Source organism: Malania oleifera, chromosome 5 (assembly GCF_029873635.1).
Source record: "Malania oleifera isolate guangnan ecotype guangnan chromosome 5, ASM2987363v1, whole genome shotgun sequence".
In the NCBI taxonomy this organism is placed as follows: domain Eukaryota; kingdom Viridiplantae; phylum Streptophyta; class Magnoliopsida; order Santalales; family Ximeniaceae; genus Malania; species Malania oleifera.
In genome coordinates, this window is record NC_080421.1 from 40,809,200 (window position 1) to 40,832,279 (window position 23,080).

At 36.4% G+C, this 23,080-nt stretch overlaps 1 protein-coding gene across 2 annotated transcripts; it reads left to right on the top strand.

Annotated features, from left to right (window-relative positions):
• Nucleotides 1-22,577, top strand: LOC131155684 (uncharacterized). Of its 2 annotated transcripts, none has more exons than XM_058108989.1 (14): nucleotides 1-236; nucleotides 738-1,111; nucleotides 2,179-2,353; nucleotides 11,866-11,949; nucleotides 12,035-12,276; nucleotides 12,397-12,619; nucleotides 13,832-13,911; nucleotides 15,222-15,306; nucleotides 16,449-16,580; nucleotides 16,674-16,787; nucleotides 16,885-16,932; nucleotides 17,781-17,865; nucleotides 21,788-21,844; nucleotides 21,961-22,577. In XM_058108989.1, the coding sequence occupies exons 2-14, from the start codon at nucleotides 888-890 to the stop codon at nucleotides 22,092-22,094; spliced, it is 1,683 nt and encodes a 560-aa protein (XP_057964972.1). In that variant the 5' UTR covers nucleotides 1-236; nucleotides 738-887; the 3' UTR covers nucleotides 22,095-22,577. The 2 variants fall into 2 exon arrangements, with proteins under 2 accessions (XP_057964972.1, XP_057964973.1); XM_058108990.1 differs by lacking the exon at nucleotides 1-236 and adding an exon at nucleotides 333-661.
• The last annotated feature ends 503 nt before the right edge of the window (nucleotides 22,578-23,080 follow it).

Below are 23,080 nucleotides of genomic sequence, written 5' to 3' on the forward strand. Positions count from 1 at the left end.
GCAAGAAAGTGGTAGAAGAAGTTGAGAAGTGGAGAAAGGAAGATGGACGACCCAAATACGAAAGCAGAGGGGCAAGCGGACGAGGAGGAGGAGGTGTCCGTAGTTTCTATTTATATTTTCTATACAGCCAAACAGCGACAATGCCGGAATAAACTTGTGTCCCCTCTCCCCATTTTTCTAGGGCTCCCACAAATCATTTCTCTCCTGTCGTTTGTCTCGCAGACAATCTTCTCGCGGTAATTCGACCGTTCTTCTTGTCTTTTTCAGGTTTAATCGGAAATCTACGCGTTTCGCTTTTTGATTTTGATTTCCCCCCTCCACTCAATTCTTCCACCTTTGTGTCTTCTAGGGTTTCATACGGTTTTTTTTCGTGTTTGTGTTTGTCGAATTTTGATTTACACACGTTCTTGAATTGTAAAGCAGGATATTTTTATTTTAACTTTTAAAATTTGATGATTGTTGGAAGTTGTTTTATTTATTATTAATTTTTTTGGGGGGTGAAGTTTGAGAATTGCGAATTTGATTGTTATTTTAAGTAGTTTTTTTTTTTCTTTTTTTGGGGGGGGGGGGGGGGGGGGCGGTGGCATGGGAATATAAAGATTAGAGAGGAAGGAAGAAAGTTGGGTTGTTATATTTTTAGGAAATAAGATGGTTAATAATTGTGAGTGGTCTAATTCTGCTGAATTGTGATTTATTGCTTCTCGAAATTGTTGTAATTTACGTTTCTGATGGTGCAGAACGGGTGCAATTGAACTTATTTGCTTGTGAGGCGGAGCAATTTTGGTTAGTTTGGATCAATTGGGTGGAGGGCATTATATGTATATATCTTGTATATAGAAGAATGAATTTTTAGTTGTTGACGAACTTGCTGACGCCTGGACAAAGAAATGGATTCGGCTAGGAGTTGGCTGCAGAAGTTTCAACCGCGAGAGAAGTTGAGACCTTCAACTAAAAAGAAAGATTCCACATCAATGGGAAAAGAAGGTTCAAGCCCGCAATCAGGTGATGAAGCTCTTTCAAATGTTACAAAGCAAAAGGTTGCAGCGGCAAAGCAGTATATTGAGAACCATTACAAGGAGCAGATGAAGAACCTGCAAGAGAGGAAGGAACGGTGTGGCACGTTTTCTTTTTATGAAAAATAATTACTCTCTCTTTGTCATCATTATAATATAAAAAATCTCACATTCCTTTGTCATTTCAAATTATTGATATATATATATATATATATATATATATATATATATGTAAAATTTCTTTTCCAAAAACCAATTATCTTGTGTTCTGCCTTTATGTTGCTTTACTCATGTTCTACCGTTGTATAAGATATTGATATCTTTTGCCTGCCTTGAGTTTTTATGATAGTATCTACAAGCTGTCATATGTTGGCCGGCAGCCTCTCATGCTTTAAATTATCCATGTGGGGAACAGTCTTTTGCGACACATAACATATATTTGAGTCACATTGTTTTGTTAGGGTTATTACTTTTTCTTCTATTTTTATTTCCTTCTTTTATTTATTGGGCTTTCGCTTGTTTTGTTTGTTTTTCCTGCTTTGAGGATCTCTAGTCCTCTCTTAAATTGTAATTCTCTATTTTCTCTCCCTTAATTTTGTGATAAACGAAAACATATGTTTGGGTCACATTGTTTCTTCCTTTTAATTGAAGATTAATACTGCTTTTACTTCTGAAGACGTTATTAAGTAAATATGAGACTTAAATCAAGTCTCACTACACATGCTGTTTGCACCTCTATAGTACCTGCTTTAACGACCCTTGGTATTTAACTCTTTTTGCGATTTTCACTTTATGTTTTTTCAACAATGTAGGCCAGGCAATTGAGCTAGCTGTTTGAAATTTGTTGGCTCAGTAACTAGATCTCTGAAAATTGGTTCGAAGAACATTGTTGGGGATTATTTGGTTGAACAGAAGATTTATAGATAAAGGCCAATATTGATCATAAAGTAGGAAATGGGTTGGTTTGCAGAGTACTAGTCTGCTGATAAGTATATTGCTCTTTTAAGAAATCCAGAGATCACCCTGCAAATCTTGGCAGGACCATTGTTATTATGTGATCAAAGATCGTTCTTTATACTTAATTTCATTGCAGAAACACATATTTGATTTTGTTGTCCTTGTGTGGCAATAATTATCTAATAGTGTACCCTATTCCAATAAACAGAAGAAATATTCTGGAAAAGAAGTTGGCTGATGCTGATGTCTCTGAGGAAGATCAAAGCAACCTGCTGAAATACTTGGAGAAGAAGGAAACTGAATACATGCGCCTTCAAAGGCATAAAATGGGAGCAGATGATTTTGAGTTACTAACAATGATTGGAAAGGGTGCATTTGGGGAGGTATACACCTTTCACTATGGTACTTTATTTCCAGTTTTAATTGTTATCTCACGTTCTAGTATGTGCTTATAAAATTTGAATGGTATCTGTAGCACTTGGTCTTTTCTCTGCAGTCTGCACTCATCTTGTATCTATCATCTATCATTTTTATTTCGACTTTCTTTCGTATGCTTCCAGCCTGCTAACATCGATGATGGACATATGTTGTTTTGAGTAACTGAACCTGACTATTACTCTTTATGAGGGTTTGCCACCATTTATTTTATTTTCTTTTTATCTGTTTAATAGTTCTTGATGACAAATATTGTTTTCTGCTCGCTTGTTCATAAGTTATTTATATTCTACATAATAATATGCCAACAGGTGTCCAAATTTATATGGAGAATTTTATTATGTTTATTGAATTATCTAGCAATACGAGGAAAAAAATCCATAGCATTATGGTGGTTTTGAATAATTTTATTTGTGAAGATATATTCCTCATTTTGAAAGTCTCTATTGAATATTATTTTAAAATAATTTTAAATATAGCAGAATGACTCTTACAATTGATCAAAGAAAACCCATCTAACATATAGTTAACTGTATTTGGATGGGAAAGCATCTGATATAGTTAACCCCTCTAATTAGATTATGTTTCGTGTGGAACCACTTATGAAAAAGTACCTTTTTGAAAAAAAAAGTACTTATCTAGAAAAATATTGATAATAAGTACTTTTTAGAAATAGTGTTTGAAGCGATAAGTACCTATTGGTTGCATCTAAAAATAAGTATTGATTCTAAGTACTTAATAAAATAAGTAGTGTCTGGATACCACTTTTAATAAGTACTGTTTTATTAGTTTGTAATTAATATGTTTAATTTAAAATGTACTTATTATCTAATTAAAAATTTGATGGCTATTTATGTTAGTTAACATTTTATTATTTTTAATTAACAACTTAATTAAAATTTTAATTTGAATTTTTACTTAAAAATTTCATTAAAAATTTTAAACATTGTCTAATTACCAAATTAAATAAAATTTTAATTACAATATCAAATAATACATTGGAATATTGACATTAACTATATGTTGATATTTAATTAAATTCAACTTTTTAGAGTAATTAAAAATAATTAACCAAATTTTTAATTAAAAATGTATCATATAATTAAAAGGAGATTTACTGTTAAGCCTCTCCTCCACCTCCTCTTCTTCTTCATCCTGGAACATTCCCTTTTCTTTGCAATGGCCCAATTCTGATGGCCAAATAGTGGCCACCATCTCCTCCTCCTCTCTTCTTCTTCTTCTTCTTCTTCTTTTTCTTCTTCTTCTTTCTCCTGAAATATTCTTCTTTCTCTGCAATTACCAATTTTGACGGAGGGGAGGAAAAACTCATGGACATGCAGAATGGGACTTGAAGAGGAGATTGGTGCTCACCGGACTGGTGTCGATGTGGTTGTGATCTTGTCAATCGAAGGGAAGCAGCTTGTAGGAACAGATCGCTGGTGTATGTGGTCTTGCCAATGGCCTCATGGAGGAGCAGCTGGCTGGAGCTCTGCACTTCATTGAATGTGTGAGAGAGATGGAGCTGCATTCATAGCTTGGCTGGACTTTGCTGGAAGGTTGCAGCTTGCCCAGGGGCAAATTCCGGCTCCGGAAAGTGAGGAGCTTGCAAGGAGGACCAGATTTATGAGATCACCTAGGGTGGCCGAACAAAGAGGAAGAAGGAGAGGTAGAGCGAGCGAGAGAGAAAGGAGAGAGAGGCAGGAGGCGAGCGTGAGAGAGGACAACATCTAAAGAGCGTTTTCCCTCTGCATAGGAACAGTGGCCTCTCATAAGTAGTCACTGTTCAACGGCTTTTCCAGCACAGATGTAATCCCCAAATACTTCTCCAAAAGTACTTTTTTTCCCTAAAAAAATAGTAGTTTCCAAAAGTACTTATAAAAATAATTACTTTATATATTGCTTGCCAAACACCACTTATTGACACAAGTACTTATAAAAAATACTTTTTCAAGAAAGTAGAAAGTATTTTTTTTTTTTGAAAAGTACCATTAAGTGCTCCCAAACGGGGGCTAAACAGTAGAGTATTGTGTAGATTTTTTTTTATTTAGCAAAAATGGGAATGAAAAGGGGAATGTGACCCCTGTAGCCTATAGGAATTTCTTATGGAGAGGATAAAACGAATGGAAATAGTTAGCCTTCTCTAGAAAATGATTACCATGTGTACACATTGCTTGAGTTGATGAAACTAAACTTTGAAGTGTGGGTGGGGAATAATGGTTAATTGCGAGAATTATGAATTATTGATTGACCTTAGAGCTGCAAGATGCAGCTCTTGGTTAATCACGATTTATTCTAAGAACATAGAGAAGTTCTTACCATCTGAAACCCTGCAAGATGCAGCGCTTGCCAATCCCAGCCTAAATCGGTTTGTTTTGGGCCTTCCAATATTTCATGTCATCATTATGTCTCTTTGAGGGAAAACTGCTAGCCTTCTAATTCATACCCATCTTGCAATGTTAAGTGATTCATTTTCTCATTTTTACCTTTACCCCTCCCAGCATTGGGTTGTACACCTGACTTTGATGGTGAAAAATCAAAGCACTTGCACCTGCACTAGTACTAGCACAACTAGCGTGAGCCTATACTTTTTGGGACCTATGTGCGTGCCAAAGTAATAATTAAGAGCCAACAATAGATTTAATAGAATTTATTACCATTTGGAATATTGCAATTTGGTGCAGATAATTGGTTGCCAATTTTCATTTCAAACATGACCTGGGATGGATTAACTCCCAACCTTTGGAATCTGCGGATTGGAGACGAAGACATAGTCATTGTACTTGCACCCCAATTGTTTTGTTGTATTTTTTCATTTGTTTGTTTTTTATTGAGATTATTATTATATTTGAGGGAAAATCTTTTGTTCTCTGTTTTCTTCATCTAGAATACCTTAAATTAGCCCCCCCTTTTAATCTATAACCAATTGAAAGGCTAGTAAAAAAAAAAAAAAAGTCTTAAAAAAATGTGCCCTTGGTTGTTTCACTTGGGTGGATTCAGGGGATAGATAGCCACACTTGCCTCATCTCGCATTGATATGTTTCTGTTTACTAAAGATTGGGAGGATATTTTTAGGAATGTTGTGCAAGAGGTTCTAGTTAACCTATTTTTGAGAAGAGTTGGTGTAAATATTGAGGGTCCAGTGGGTAAAGGAAGGGAATTGTAATTCTATTTCGCTTCATTACATGGCTAACATGAGGAGGAAGTAGGGACTAAGGAGCCCAAGTTAGCCTTGGGGAGAGTAGTGAGGGATCACAAATTGAGTGGGGCCGAGATTAAGCATTTTTATGAGATGTTATATACTGATGCGTGCAAGAATATGTTGATGGTTGAGGGTTTCGATTGGAGTACCATCTGGGAGATGTTGCTAATTGGTTGGAGAGACCTTTTGACACGGAGGGAGTTAAGAGGATTGTGTTTGATATGGATATTGATATAAGATGGTTTCAAGATCATTGAGAAGTGTCTCAAGATGATGATATCATGAGGTTTTTGGAGAGTTTGGAAAGAGTGTTAACTCAACTTTTATAGTCCTTATTCCTAAGATGAAAATGTCTAGGTGGGTGAAGGTTTAGTCTAGTCACTTGTGACACAAGGTTTTAACTAAGGTCTTGTTGAGAAGGCTTTGGGAAGTCTCGTGGGATGTGGTGATGATGGCCCAACATGCTTTTGTTGAAGATAGAAAAATCTTAGGTGCAGTTATGGTGGAAAATGAGGTGTTTGAGGATGTAGAAGGAAACTAAGGAGGGTTGGTTTTTAAATTGGACTTTGAAAAGGCCTATGATATGGTAAATTGAGGCCGTCTTGATAAGGTGATGCAAAATAAGGGTTGTGTGACACTAGAGAAATTGGATAAGAGTGTGCCTTTGATCTCTACTTATATGTCAATGATTGTTAATGGTTGGCCGAGTGAATGGTTTAGGATTTCTTAGGGGTTAAGATAGGAGGATCCATTGTCTTAGTTTTTTCACTTTGGTGGTTTGTCTCATATTTTACTTTGGTGGTTGTGATGTTTTGAGTAGGGTGACTTCACATGCTCAGAATTTTGGTGTGATTCGGGGCCTTTTGATGGGAGGGAGGAGGTGGAGGTTGTTTATCTTTAGTTTGCAAATGGTATTAATAATGTCGAGAAATTTTGCAAGGTCTTTATTTGGTTAAGAATTTTTTAGAAGATTCTAGGAATAGAGATAAGTTTGTCCAAGAGTAGGGTGGTAGGTGTTAATTTGAGTGGTAATGATTTTGAGGGTTTCAAGTCTCTAGTTGGTCCCTTTGGCTTGGTCTTTATTGTATCTAGGTCTTCTTTTAGGGGGAATAAGCTGTTGCTAGATGCATTTTTGGGAGTTTGTGTGCTTGGGGGTAGTATCACTCTTATTAGCACTTCTCTTTTAAGATTCCCATTTATTTTTTTGAGGGCAAAAGACATTGACCTCCCTTGAGGTTTGGCAAAAAGACACCGAGGTTTTAAAAATTTCAGGGACCTCACCTGAGGTTTCAAGAATTCTAAAGACCTCCCTTGAGGTTTGCCAAAAAGAAACAAACTTCCCCTTATATTTTGCAAAAAGACAAGTTTTTTGGGAGGAGGTTGGTGTTATTTTAGCAAATCTCAGGGGAGGTCCTGTCATTTGTGAAACCTCAGGGGTGGTCAATGTTTTTTTCTGTTTTTTAAATCTATTTTTAGAATTCCTGAAAGGGTGGTTGGGACCTTGGGGAAAATTATGAGAGATTCATGTGATTTGGTTTTTGGGGAGGATAAGAATTACCATAATTAGTTGGGATGTAGTTTAGGAGACCCAAATTTGAAGTTTGGGGTGGGGGGGGGGGGGTGAAAAGTGGTTATGGAGATTCCACTTAGAGACTAATTCCTTACAGCATCATGTTAGTAAAAGTAAGTAATTCATCGAAATAGGTGGGAGACTAAAGGAAGTGGTAACATTTCCCATGTGAGGGGCAGGAAGTTTGTTTCCCACATAGCTTCTTTTTTTTTTTTTTTTTCCATCTTACTTGTTTAAAATGGTTAATGGTAACATAATTTGTTTCTTCAAAGTGTATTTGGGTGCGAGAGACTTTGCTGGAGCTATTGGTGCATTGACTATTCAGACTATCTGTTGTTCATAGTGCACCAATTTCAACTTTTTTCTTTTCAAAGAGGTGCTCTCGTTCATAAGACTTTCATTTCTTTGGACACCCAATGAAAAAGAAGTTGATGGCTTACTTCATTCTTGGATGTGTTGGATTGTTTTGTTCTTGCTACAAGGGAAATGCTAGGTGTCATGGTCCCGCATTCTTGTAACCATGACACATGTCAAATAGCTTGTTGGACAACCTTGGATGGTTACGGAGTTAATGTTGGATGGTTTATGGAAGGAAATTCGGGTAACATTGATTTGATTATTCTAAATGTCACTGTGATGTTGTGGTGGATTCTAATAGTTGCCATGGTAGTGTTCTTGGGCTATGATGTATGATGATTAGTCCCATGATTGGTTACTTATACGTGAACAAAAATGTGATGGAGAGATTACCTTTTGGGGGTACACAATGTCAGTGGCCTACCTCCCCCAGTACTCTATTGGGTCCTAAGTGATTGCCTTGTGGAGAGCTAAGGCATGGGCTCTTGACATCCTCGAGGGTGTCTTGGGCTGTTGTGTGGGATTAGGAGCCCATGGATGGCTCAATGGAGAATGACATCACTTTTGACTCGAAGGGTGAGACTTACACTAATGTTGGCCCTTCGGTATACTTTTGGGTGGGGTTGTCTGATACTCAATTGGACTATCGAAGGAGGTTGATCTTTAATATTTCAGACTCAAGTATTGTATGGTATCACTTCCCTCAACTCCAACTAGTGGATGGTAAGTGAGAGGTGTTCTTACATAAGGATTGTGCTGTAGGAGATGAGAGTTATCCTCAATGCTGGTGGAATGTGAGTACAACTCCATTATCGCAAGGTCCCTCAACAACAATCTCAGTTGGTAAAAGAGTTGTTGTGTTGTGAGACTTGATCATTGATTGGACATTGGAGTGTTTCCATGGATGAGGATGAGTAAGGCTGGAAAGGACTTGGTGTAGTCTTGTCACCGCATGAGCGACTCCGTAACATTTAATGCAAGGATGATTCCTTGTGGCTTGTCCCGTGACAACATGCTTTGGGTTGGGGATTCGTTGGAGTCTTTCTCTTCAAAATCTTTCTTTACTCTTATAAAATCTTCAATTCCTTGCCCTTCCCATTTAAATTAAGTTGTTTGGCAATAAAAAATTCCATTTAGGAGTTGGGCTTCCATTTAGACTTTAGTTCTCAACAAGATTAAAATAAAAATGACTTGCTAAAAATAAGGAGTTAACATGGTTACACTGAATGCGGTGCATTTCAGGTAGTGGTATAGTAGGGGAATGGGGTATGCTACTTAAAGAGGTCCACTGTTCTTTTTTTGGGGGGGGGGGGGGGGGAGGTTTAGTTGATATGCCATTTTGGGTCGTGGTACATCTAAACCACTTGTTTTGGTTGATTAGTTGGTACACTATGTTGGATCATGGTATGTTTTGAATTATGTACTTAGGATGGAATATAGACTATAGAAAAACAACCCCATTATTCTTACTCAATTAATTATATAAATTATAAATAAACAACATTAATTAATAGATAAATTTATTTTTTAATGTGAATTAATATGTTAATTTTTTAATAAGGGAGGGGGCTTAGTCGCTGATTCTTTCTATTAAAAAAAAGAGGGTAACCATTGCACAGCAGGAAATCTTCACAGAGTATCATCGTGGAGTCTCACAGGAAATCCTTGCTGCAGTCTCATGCAACAGCAGGTAGCCCTTTTCTGTCCCCATCCCAGGCTTTGAAGCCCTATTCTCTTACCACCACTGCAAGTCTTGCAGCCCTCTTTTCTCACAATTGCATGCTTTGCAGAATTCTTCTTTTACAAATCAAGGTTGTCATTTTTGGGGATTTGGAGGTCACCCATCACCATCAAACTGGATTGCCATTGACCCTTGAATTGGTACATGTGATCGGGATCGCTGTTTGTGGGGGAAGGGGGAGCAACCTAGGTAACTGTGAGGAGATTCTTAAGACCCCCAGCTTTGATGTTTGTGTGCTGTGCCGTGAGCTAAACGATTCAAATGTTCATCATTTTGTTCATTGCCTGGTGGTGAGTTATCTTTGGAATAATTTGTTTTCTTTTTTCTGGCTAGGAATGGGTGGCCCTATAAAAAGTTTATGATTTTGGGGTTTTGGGAAGGCAGAAGTGGGAGGACTTTATGGATTTGTGCAGTGTATGCCATTTTGTGGACTCTATGGCTAGAGAGGAATGTGGAAATTATCAAGGATCAGAAGACTTCTTCAATTTTGCTTTGGGAGGAAGCTCTTTTTCTTTCGCTTCTTTTTGGGCTCATTTCTTGGAAGTTAGTTAGTTAGTTTTTTTTTTTTTGTTTTTTTTCCTTTCTTTTTCTTTTGTTGGGCGGTGGTTGGGGGCTGGGGAGAGGTTGTGGTTGCTGTCCAATCTTCAAAGGGACAGGAAGGCAGCACTTTTCGTAATTTTTGTTTCTGTGGAGGACGCCTTATCCTCCATCTCTTGTACTTTTTTTAGTCTTTAGTGGAATTTCTTTTGCAATCTTTTGTTTGGGGGGGTGGGGGGGAGGAGGGACTTCCTACAACTGTCCCCAATTTCTACTGTTCATTAGGATTAAATGATTAATGATTGGATGTTGAAATAATATACATCGTGATTTGGGGTTAGGGAAGCCATGGAATCACTTCTTTTAATTCAGAAAAAATAGAGAATGGCAAGGAAATGTTTAAGAGGATGCTGCTAGTTGTCTCTAATTGATTGCTGGTTTGGTTTATGCGGTTTGGAAAGCCAGGGAATGACTTTGTTAATTCAGAAAAATAGATTGCCAAAAAGGTGTTTAAGAGGATGTCGCTAGGTGTCTTTCATTGATTTTGTGTTTGAATTTAAAGATGATGGTACTGTAGGGCCTAGGAACATTTCAGTCTGGGGGTTTATTTTGAAATGCATTTGGATTAGGTATTTTTAGAACACTGTCATTGTTTTAGGTTTAGGCCAAAAACTGGTTCTAGTATAGAGTAATTGGCTTGGGGAAGTAGTCTATAAGCGACCAATGTTTCTGCTTGATGCTGAAGTGCTCATAGAAGCGACCAATGTTTCTGCTTGTGTGAGGATGAAATCCCCTTTCATCATTTCTAATATTTTATGTAGTTGTACATCCTTGTTTAACATGCTGGCTTTCGAGGTTTGTACTGAGATACGGGGAGAGAGAAGCTGTGTAATGTTTTTTCTGTGGTCATTGTGACTATTTTGATGGAACTTCTTCTCAATTTGGATTTTCTCACCAAGCTTTTGGATTTTGTCATTTATCATGCTGTAGGTGTTTCAGCTGCTTGTCCAATTTTTGAAGTAGCTGTTATGGTTACAATGCTTAATTTACTTTATGATAACAGACAAGAATATCCCAAAACCTGGGATGATATGGCCCCTTTTATTTTCCTATTTATTTATTTATTTATTTTGGGGTGGGGGGTGGAGTTGATGTTGGATGAGGGATTGGCGAGGTCGGGGAACCAAAAAGGAGAGGGGATGAAAAAAAGATGATACGTGAATGCTTTTTCTCCCTCTTGATGGGTTTTCTAAGCTTTTATTGGGATGGCAGCTTATATTTGTTTTGTGTTGGAAAAAACTGATTTATCTCCTTGGTTATCAAAAGGTTATAATGTTTTTCTTTATGAGTTTTTCTTATTTCTATGCTTGCATTATGGGTGATAGAGGAATTGCAAGAAACAATATAAAAAAGTTATTTGTGGTAGGTTATGACAGCACTGAAAGGTCACTGGTTAGGGAAAAAATTGTGTGAAGGGTTATTTGCTTCACTGTCTTTTTTGGCCCTTTTTTAATGCTCAAGTATTGAGTGCAGTCTTTTATTTATATTTGATACCAGCTTTTGGTGTTTAACGTCCTTCAGCTATCACTGGTTCATTATTAGAAAAACACTGCCAATGTTCAACTAGGGGTGGCTGTTTGTCTTGTTTCGTCCATTGGGCACACATGGGCGTATAACAAAGGCCTGCAGGGACTTGGGACATGTTGCAGTTTTGCCCCAATATTTTAAGGCCGGAGATATTTGGGTTAGGCATGTGTTTTTCTGAATTTCGTGTTGAAGATGGATTTGTCAACACATATTTAATAAGTATTAGGAAGGAAAATGGTTATATATATATATATGTGTGTGTGTGTGTGTGTGTGTATTGGTAGTGACTGGCACAATTGCGTATTGTACCTGGGTTGCCCGCCAATGTCCACATCTGGTTGAATGTCCTGTCTCTGAGTAGGTAAGTTGATGCTTGCAAGTGTATTCAGTTTCCAGTTCTCTGTTTCTTCATTTTTCCATGCATTATCTATTCCATTATCAATTACTACATATTTCCTTTGGGCTGCAGGTAAGAGTTTGTAGGGAAAAAATAACAGGTCATGTATATGCAATGAAAAAGCTTAAGAAATCAGAGATGCTTCGTAGAGGCCAGGTATGCAATATTTGCCCTACCAGATGATAGTTTTGAGGTGTTTTTACACTATATTCACTGTTCTCAGATTTAGCCTGCCTTCTAGGTTGAGCATGTGAAAGCTGAAAGGAATCTACTTGCAGAGGTTGACAGCAATTGCATTGTCAAGCTTTATTGTTCTTTCCAAGATGATGAGTTCCTTTACCTTATTATGGAATATTTACCTGGTGGAGATATGATGACTTTGCTTATGAGAAAGGATACCTTGTCTGAAGATGAAGCCAGATTTTATGTTGCAGAAACAGTTCTAGCTATTGAATCTATCCATAAACACAATTACATTCATAGGTTCGTGGAAAACTTGTTCGTCGCATGTATGAATTCTATGTACTTCTATAAGTTCATCTCACAGAGATATATGATATATTAGTTCTTTTTGGTGCTGGATGTTGCTGTTCCATGTTTCAGAGATATTAAGCCGGACAATTTACTACTAGATAGATATGGTCACCTGAGACTCTCAGATTTTGGATTATGTAAGCCTTTGGACTGCAGTACTCTTCAAGAAAAGGATTTTTCAGTGGGAAACAACCTTAATAATGAGGGTAAACAGAGTGATGATCGTCCTGCAGCCCCAAAGCGCACACAACAGGAGCAACTACTCCATTGGCAGAAGAACAGGAGGATGCTTGTAAGTACCCTATGATCCTATGATTAGCAATCAGACTTTACGATTTTTTAATTATGCAGCATTATGCTATCCAAAAAAAAAAAGGAAAAAAGTTGTACAATGATAAGTGTGTTTGGAACTCTGAAGAATTTCTTATCATGGACTTAGTTGTTAAAGCATTCCTCAGGCACACGCAGGTGTGAGGGTGCTTAAGCAAGGCAACCAGCATCAGGCACATGCCTGGTTGCCTAAGCGTGCATCTTTGGGTCAGGCATGTGTACCTTTTGTGCTTCTAAGCTCATGGCTGAAATAACATTTGAGTTCAAGGACAATACTTTAAAAGAATTCTCAAGTAGAACAAGTCAATCGTCCTTTTCTGAAATGAAATTAAAAATGTCATGATGATTTAGGCCAGCTGGTTTCAAGTTTAGAGGGCATCTCAAAATTTCATTTAGTCTAAAAATGATTATTCTTAAAACAAATGCATCTTATGGCCTCAGTCAAAAATTTATTAAATGTTTCAGGTTCTGAGATACAGGGTCATTTGGTAAAGTCGAGTGTCAATTGAACCAGGTTCTGCATTCATGAACTGATCTCTGAATGAATAAGAAGGGCATTAAGTGTGGATATGATATCTCAGCGATTTAAAGGCATTAAGAGGATATTAAGATGTGCAGTTTAACACCTCTAATTTGCTAGGTTGGTTCAAAATTAGGAGAGGGCTCATTAAAAGGCAATAAGTACTTCGGTGTAAACAAACATCCCTTTAGACAAATTTCAGAACTTCCGACTTAATCCAATTAAATCTGAAGCTTTCCGAGGCACTTCAAAATCCTGAAACTGGGCCACATTGACCAAATAAATTTTATATCAAGCCTAGAAGTAGTTAACTACTAAATCGAGAAGGTAATTTTGGATGAATGTACTATTGATCATTTTGCATTAAGTGATTGTGCCCTACTTAAGAGTATAGTTCACATGTATTATTTTTTTCTCCAGCCACATGCATGCACTCAGTTTTTACTTTATGTGCAGGCGCAGGCGCAGGTGAAGGTGCATCTTTGTGCCTCAATGTGCCTTGTGCCTTCAATATAAAAAGGAAGGATTATTTTCATTTCCATCATAGAAATTATGGGTTTTGTACCCCTTCTTTTTATTTATTAAATGTGTCTTCCAAGATCTTGGCTGGACTTTATGGTAACTACATGGTGATGTAATACTGGGATGCTGCAGGCTTATTCTACTGTTGGTACACCTGACTACATAGCCCCTGAAGTTCTGCTGAAGAAAGGTTATGGGTTAGAATGTGATTGGTGAGTGTTTTTTGCATGTGTACTTCAAGCATTTAGATATTGTAATGCCATTTTACCTAAAGGCTCAAGTTGTTAGGTTGTGGGGCAGCAATGTATCACTCCCCTGCATGTGCAGCCTGACAGCATGTGAGAGAGAGAAATGATGAACAACACACATTTTAGGAAATAAGATAATGCTTAATAAACAATAAATGCAGACAACAAAACTAGAACCCATGACCTCCTGGCATTGCTTTGATACCACATTACCACTTTACCTAAAAGCTTAAGCTGTTAGGTTGTAGGCCAACAATGTTATATCAAGCCTTCACAGATATATTATGGAAATGAAATCATTCCGTTTTGTCTGGTACAGCATCTGGACCCCTTCTCTCTTTTAGAAGTTACAGGTTTGAAGCTTTTAAAAGAAAAAGAATTAGCTTTCTAACAAATTTTTTTCTGGTCCATGAATGTCCCTTTTTTTTTAAGTAATACAAAATTACTGGCATATTATTAACATCTCTTAAAATGATGTATCTATTTCGTTCATTGCAAACATTTCAACAAGTTCATAGTTTTTTTTTTTTTTTGGGGGCATAAGATCAGCTTTTTTGTTTTCTTTCCAACAACTCCTTTTCTATAGGGCCCAAACTATTCCACAGCAACCTAAAATTAGCTTTTCTTCATCATCTCTTCTTTAAAACTTCCTTTGCCAAAGCAGCTGTATTCATCTGCCTGACACTTCTTGAACATGTGCCCAACACTCCAGACATTTACAAGGGTTTGAAACATGTTTTTTAAGTTTGATGCTTCGCATGGAATTTTCTGATTATCTTTAAACGCAACAACAGTTTTTATTTTATGTATTTTATAGAAAATCTGAGCTTATAAAATGCAGCAAGGGTTGTTTAAATCTTATAGTAAACTGTACATTTCATATAGAAGCAATACATTGAGAATTTCAAAAGGAAGCTAAAGAAATAAAATGGAGGGTGATTGTATGCGTGCACACGCACACCTGTCGCTCTACTTCGGAAGATAATATAGAAAATGTTGGAGACATTGACAATGAAATTCTTGTATGACATGCATGTTATGAACTTTGTATTTTCTATGTTGCAAATATGTAAAGTATATATTATTGCTCGTCTTTGCTGTGATTTGTCATACAATATAGAATTTCCCAGGGGATTCTGTGAAAAAACAAAAATAGAATGTATGCGTTTTAATGGGAAGTTGAGTAGCACTCTTTTGATAATGATTTTAGATTTCATAATGTCTTGAAGGTAATACATAACCAAATGCTAATTTTTCTTCTGTATATTTTACAGGTGGTCATTGGGTGCTATTATGTATGAAATGCTTGTTGGGTACCCACCCTTTTATTCTGATGATCCTATGTCAACATGTAGGAAGGTAAAATTTAGGAACAATACTTTCAGATTTTTTTCCAGAATTTGTTATGCTAGATTCTTGAAGAATTGATCACTTCATAACTTTTCTTCATTGTTTATAACCATCAGTTTTAATTTTCCTTTTTGCTTTAATTTTTTGGTTCCATTGGAGGCCTAAATTGGCTTGAGCTGCACAATGGGAGGTAGCTTATCTCCCATCACGTATCCCTGTCCATCCTCCCAGATTTGTGCATCTGATCTCCCATGTGAAAGCTTCAAGTTTTATTTTTTAAAAGTTATTCTATTGTCTCTCTCCAGTACGTTGGAATTTATTGTATGTATTTTTTAATGAAGATCTCTGTATCTTGCTTCTTTGATGTCTTTTTGATCTTTTAGTGTCACTTTAATATTTAAAGGATACTAGATTTGTTTGTTCTTTGGTCTATGTAATGGAAAGAAAGCTGGAAGTAGAATATGGAATTTGAAGATGAATGTTGATTTTAACCTTTCAAATTTCCATTTTATAAGTATTATAGAGTTCATTCACTTCTGCTATTTATGCTTGTGAATTACACACCTTCCTGTACAAGTATTTTTTTCCAGTGCTGTTGCTTCTAATGTGATTTGATGCCATAAGGAAAATAGATCAGATTTGTGGTCATCTAGGTTCAATATGAGTTGCATTGGAAAACTGTTTTTGAGCTGAACCTGCTCAAGATTAGTTGTTCAATAACTTAATAAATTGCAGCATGGGGTTGTCACTATTTGGTTCTTTCTTTTGAGCCTGTCTCCAGTTGATTCAAATTTATTGTTTTGGTTCGGGGTTCTACAAGTTTGAAATGGTTGTTGCTTTCAGGCTTTAAGTATGACGATATGATTATATGAAAATACACACACAATGAGAAAGGCTAAACCAGGGTTCTGTTTGTCCTGCCAAAAAAAAAGCGTGTGAAACCATTTCAATGGTTACTCATGTAATCGCCATTATCTTGAGAATTATGCAGCACATTGAGAAAGTTTATGAGCACGCAGTTTTCTCTGTAATAATTTTTCTGTCGGTAATTTATATGTGATGGCATATGATGATGCTCTTAATGTCAGTCTGGTTTCTTGTCACGCCTTCAATTTTAAAACATTTTCATTTTTTCTGCTTTGTTGAATTAGATAGTAAACTGGAGAACTCATCTAAAGTTCCCTGAAGAAGCAAAGCTATCTCCCGAAGCCAAAGATCTTATTAGTAAACTACTGTGCAATGTCAACCAGAGGCTGGGATCGAAGGGTGCAAATGAAATAAAGGTGTTGTATGGTGTGTCCTTTTCTGAATTCTTGGTTTGTGCCAGAAGTAAGTTGCAAATAGAGGGAATTACCTGTTTGCTTTTCTCATTTTAGGCCCATCCATGGTTCATTGGTATTGAATGGGAAAAATTATATCAAATGGATGCCGCATTTATTCCAGAGGTGAATGATGAGTTGGATACTCAAAACTTTGAAAAGTTTGAAGAGGTACCGAAGTTCCTTCTTTCATACCTCTGAACCACTTCTCCTAGAAGCATTCCATGGTTTTCATTGTAATTTTTTCTCCCTATATTTGTCTTTGTAGTCTGATAGCCAAGCTCAAGCATCAGGCAAAGCAGGTCCATGGAGAAAGGTATTTGTGCTAGGCTGCTAGCTGCAAGTGTGAAGCTTTTAACTTAACACATCATCAACCTTAAATGCCATCTTGGTCTCAATTTTATGTGCATTTATTACTTCATGTTGCCTCTTGGCAGCTAGCGTTAGGTGCAACATTCTTAGTAGGGAGCTTCTTGGTTTGATACTGTTCTCTTTGCAAATGTTATTTTTAGGAGTTCTTTTCCAGGGAATCAGAGGATAAGAATTTATGAATACACTACATTAGTGAATAAAGAAGATAAAAATGAAAGTTTGGCTTTAACTATAGTTTCTTATGAAGAGAAATTTAATTTTACATACTGGTTAGGTTCATACAAGAAAATTTAAACAATATGGGATTGGTTTGTTGAAGCTTTTTTTTTGAGTTTAAAACCAATGATTTTCCCCAAATTTCTCTGTTAAAATGGACGTCTTGAAATTTCAGAATTTAGTAATGATGTATGGTTGACAGAAAAGTTGCATATGAAGACAAACAAATCTTCTTATTGATAGTGATGGACATGGGTAATTTTCAAGTTGTGTTAATTTTCTGGACGTATGTGTTTTTTTTCCTTCTTATTTTATTTTGGGGATTAGGAGCTTAAATGTTGTTTTACTTGTATTACCAATGAGTTATGAATGATGAACATGCTGATTGCTCAAATCTCATCTATATGCAAAGCTTTTTCATATGTAAATTGTTGATTTCTGAAACCTTAATTGTGTTGAGTAGTGCCAGTTCTTGCACTCATGTAACCTATGTTGATAACTGACTCACAGCCCTTCTCTCCTCCACTCCCCCTTGCTCCCCACCATTTTTTTTTTTTCATTTATTTTTTCATGCAGATGCTCTCATCTAAGGACATCAACTTTGTAGGGTACACATACAAGAACTTTGAAATTGTTAATGATTATCAAGTGCCTGGGATGGGTATCTCTCTCTCTCTCTCTCTCTCTCTCTCTCTCTCTCACACACACACACACACACACACACACGTGTGCATGCATGCGCTCACGCACATGCACGTGTGTGCTTACAGACAAATGCCCTTATATGTACTCTTATATGGGCTTACCTTAGGGAATGATGATATTGTCATTATCTTTTTATCTCAATGAAATAAATTTTTATGATGAAAAATTATCTTCCTGAAACTAAAAAGTGCCTCTAAAATTTCTGGGGCAAAACTTTGATCAGATGATGTGAGGGCAAAAATGTTTAAAACATCTGCCTATCATGTAATGCCTGTTATTTCTGCAAATTTCCTTCAAATATCCTAATCACACTCTCATATCACATGACCTATTATATCAACACATATCACATAACAATTTAACCATAGATTCAAATTTCCACAGGTTGGTAAGGGCTGTCTTATTTGACAATTTAATTATGTGAAAGTACGAACATAAATGTGTTAGAATGAAATGTTAATTATTCTTAAATTTACTTTCTAATGAGAGATTGTGTTTTCGTACTAAGGTGGATTTTAAGGTTTGTTCAGATGAGGCCACATTGGTATTCAGAAAGCATGGCATGTGGACAGCCCTAAGTTATTATAATACCAATTTAATCACAGAATAATTCAATTTTTTATGAAATTTTAGAAGTTCTATTATGAGATTGGTGTGCATATTAGACATCATTGTTAATTTTTTGATTTAAGAAAACTAGACCCTTGTAATGCCATGCTATAAAAATCATATTTTGTTATAATGAATAAAATATAGTATGTAGATACCATATATGAAAGTAAAAGGGGGAAAAGCATTTGGTTTGTGGAATCAGGTCGATTTCAAACCTGAGGTTGATTCCAATTCCCACATTTGGTTTGCGTAATCAGGGGTGAATTGTGTTCTGGTCAGACTACTAATTCCACCATTGTGATTCCCCATCTAGTCCCTTGGGAATCGCCACCTTGTTATAGCCTTTATTTTTTAGAAGACCATATATCCTTAAATAAATATTTTAATTCCCAAGATACCCAACAATTAAACTGCCCAATTCAATAGAACCTTAGCATCAAACACATCTCACTCGTCTCTTTGCTTGGGGAAGACCTCTTGGTTGTTGTAGCAACATGGCACCTTGGCGGACCAACCCTCCCTCTGCTTTATCTGCCACCCTTTCTCTCCCTCCCTTTTCTCTCTCAAAGCAGAGTGACAAGCAAGCCATGGTTGGACTATAATGCACTGTGGAGGAGGGGCCATGGATGTCCACTAAAGTCAAAGGTGTCGCTGCTGCTGGGGACAGTGCTATCGCCGTGAAGGCCTTGATGCCACTTGCTAAAATTGAGAGACCCCTTCATACCCATTTGCTGGCAAAAGTTAGCTCTACAAAAATATAGAGCTATTCCATATGGTGCTGCAGCACATTCTGTCAGCCTCCTTAGACTTTTTTTTTTAAAATTTTTATTTCTATTTCCAAATGAAGTTCAAGGAGAACAACTTTGAACAATTCTGTCCAATCCAAAATAATGGCTCCATATCAAAGACAGTCAATTTTACATGGGTATAGTTCCTATCCTGTTATATTTTCTTACGAAAGAAACAAAAGGAAAAATATTATGCGAAAAATGCACAAGTTTGACTCCCATTAATTTTAGTGAAAATTTGAAGGAAAAAAAATTAAGTGCAATTGAAAGATTGCAAAAATAAATCATTCAGTAGTAGGGACATTGTCAAAAATTGATATAATTTTCATTCCATTCTATTCCCCTTCCAGGAATATACCAAAAATGTGAGAGTCTGAAAAATCGAACTCAAATTGTAATTTTGTGACTAACGAAACGTAGTAATCACATTCCACCCTGATTTCATTCTTACTTCAATTCCATTCCTACCTTGAATCTTTTCCTACCTAAATCTATTTTGCAAACTGAATGGGGGTTAACTGTTGGTACTCTATTTTATAACTGATGTAATGACAGCAGAGTTGTACAATTAGTTCACATATATTTATGTATATATGTTTTTTGTGTATATGCATACATACATAAAATAATTTTGCCATTTTTTGAAATTTAAAAACAGTGATAAGTGTATATATCAAATGGAAAAATAATAGTTGTGCACAATTCATGTATTAAAATATACCAACATTAATATGTGAAATCTTTACTAGAATAATAATTAATGCTGTTGAAAATTTCTATCCAGCGGTATTGTTTCAACTTGCTTTCTATGTTAGATAATAGATATTTAACAACTATGAAATTAAATTATGTGCACGCGCATTGCTGCACGGATGCTCATGCAAGCATACCGACTTATCCACCTTGCCAGAATTTTAACTATAGCACCTAAAAGCACTTTCAGATTTTTGACTGTTTAAGATCTCTTTTATACTGACGCTTGTGCTGTCACTTACCTTAGGCTGAGCAATGAATCAATCTTCATCTCAAAACTGCCACTGCCATGTTCCAAGATGAGCATTAATTTCCCAAAATGTTTCCACTGTTATTATTGGTTCCTTCATGAGTATCTAGGCTTTCGCAGGGACAATATGCTGTTCTCATGGGGTTAGCCTAAGAAGCGGAGGGATGATTCTGGTGGATAGGTGTTAAATGTGCAAGGAAGAGGAGAGTCTAACCATCTTCTGCTTCATTGTCCCAAGGCTTGGGATATTTGGAGCTTCTTCTGGCAGTTGTTCAGGAATACTGGGTTTTTTGTATAGCCGTATCTTGAACTTTCTCCCATCTTCCGCACTTGGAGTTGCGATGAGCACTGAATGGGTGTGGGACATGACGGCATTGTTCTTGTTTTGGTGCATTTGGATAGACAGGAAAAGGCACTAAAGATGCTATATCAGATACGCTTCTGCAGTTCTGGAAATTTTACACCAGTCACCAAACCACCTCTTGGATATAATTTTGGTGGCTGATTTTCTGTTCAGCCTGTTCAACTGTTTTGATTCTCTTTCAGTGTTTGAGTGGTGATCTTTTTTTAATCGGTGCTTTACTTTAGAACCATTAGAGAATTTTACAAAGCCACGGACATTTTCATTCTTAGCTTGTCCATGGGGCATATTTACATGTTTCTGAATGCATCTCAGTTTTCTTCAAATGTTCCATAGTGATACGAACACACGAATCTCTCAGAAAAATAGTCGTTCGTGGACAAGGCACCATAAGATGGGGTTTATTATGCAACATGCTTAGGCTTTTGCCAAGGCACTGGAGCTTGGCAAGGCCATGGAACTGACGTCTAGTCCGTTGTTGTTTACATGGATGGTGCCTATTAGAAGGAAAGGGAATGAATATTGTGTCTAGTTAATTGAGGAAAGGGTTATTATTTGCATATTCCATCAGCAAGCATTTAGAAAATAAATGAGCAGTTTTTAGGGCATGTTTGGCACAAGTATCTACTCTTCTTTACCAGCTAAATGCATACGAGCAGTCTTTAATGAATGTTTGATATTTATTCCCTCGACTATGATAGAAGTTGGACTGAGGGCATGAAATTTGTGGATAAATATTTCATCTCTTTTCAGCGAGCCAAGTAGCAATTGATAAACTAGGCCAGATAAAGGTGATGCACTATCTCTTTTCCTTTATCAAAATCAATCTGCAGTTCTTGGATGTTGGGGTTGCTGTTTTGATATACAGTGTTAGTTTATCTATTCATTATTCTTCATTGATATGCTGATTTATGGTGTTAATCAAGATTAATGCATCTAGTGTGGATGGATGACATAAATGAAGAGCTTCTCTCTCTTTATACCATCTGGTTGGTTCAAGTCGCACATCTTTTGCACTTAACACTATTGTCAGTAGCTGTATTGAATTATATCCACTTAAATTCGTAGTTGGTGATGATATTGGTTGACTTAGTAATTATTGTCCTATTTGCAGCTGAGTTGAAGAAGAAAGACACTAAGCCGAGGAGGCCGTCTATCAAGACTCTATTTGGTACGATTATTTTATACGCCGATCTTATGTTCTGTGGAAAACATAGGTTACTACTGTCTAGCCCTGGAAGGGTATTAACTCTCCCCCTCTCATCTCTTTCCGTCACCACCTTACAGATGATGAATCAGATACGCCAGATGATCCTGCTGCCGCAACGGATGCAGCTGCTAATCAACCTGTTCAGGGTAGCTTTTTGAACATGTTGCCTCCCCAATTGGAAGTACCACAAAATCGAAATGAAACACCCTAGGACTTGGCTAATCTCTTTATTTGCTCCAACCCACCGAATCAGGTGCATTTTGACTTCTTCGTGGCTGGAGATTTTTATAGTTCATCTCCTTCCACGTTTGGGTTTTGTTGGTGGCAACTTCGACTAGAATCCAAGGAAATGATCACAGACGCCCTAGGTGGAAGCAAAGAAAGGTACAGAGGGGTTAACTGCTGGATGCTGGATGTTGAAGCTACTAATCAGCCTTTTTAGGCTGCCTTGATCAGTCTTCGTAATTTTTTTAATGAGACAAAAAGGAAAAGAAAAAAAAATGCGAAGGCGAATGCTAATTCATTAACTGATTATATAATTTATTTTGTTTTCTTAAAGTTGTAAATTGTGTGTACAAATACACCCATTTAACTCCCTCATATATGTTTTATGTTTTCCTTTGCGGTTTAAATAACAGCAAAACAATTGTTCAACAGGAATCAAAATATCATAAAAGTTCCAATTTTTTTCAAATATATTTTATTTTTTTATTTTTGGGATGAAAAATGTGTAAGAATAAGCACCTGTTGTTTAGTTTGAGTATCTTTTTGAGAAAATATACTTGTTTATTCATTATGCTCAAAAATAAAATCAACCATGCACATGCTCAAGAGTTGATTAATAGTATATTTTCAAACCAAACATGAAAATTTTATAATCCTAGCATTGATATGTTCAAAATATCATGATTTTTTAGAATCACAATTCCTAAAGACATCTAATCAAACACTACGTGAATGTGCTTAAGTTTGCTATATTATTTGAGAAATATTTTGATTTTTTGAACCCATTTATGTTGACGTATGTTTATGTTGGCTACCCACATTTAGGCCTTCCTTGTAACTTAGAAAAAATTTACAAAAGGAAATAAGTGTTTTTTTTTTTGTTTTTTTAATTACATTTTTGTGTTTGATTATTAGGAAAGTGAGAAAGAAAAAAAAAATCATATCAAATTAATGGGAAAATTTTAATTTTAC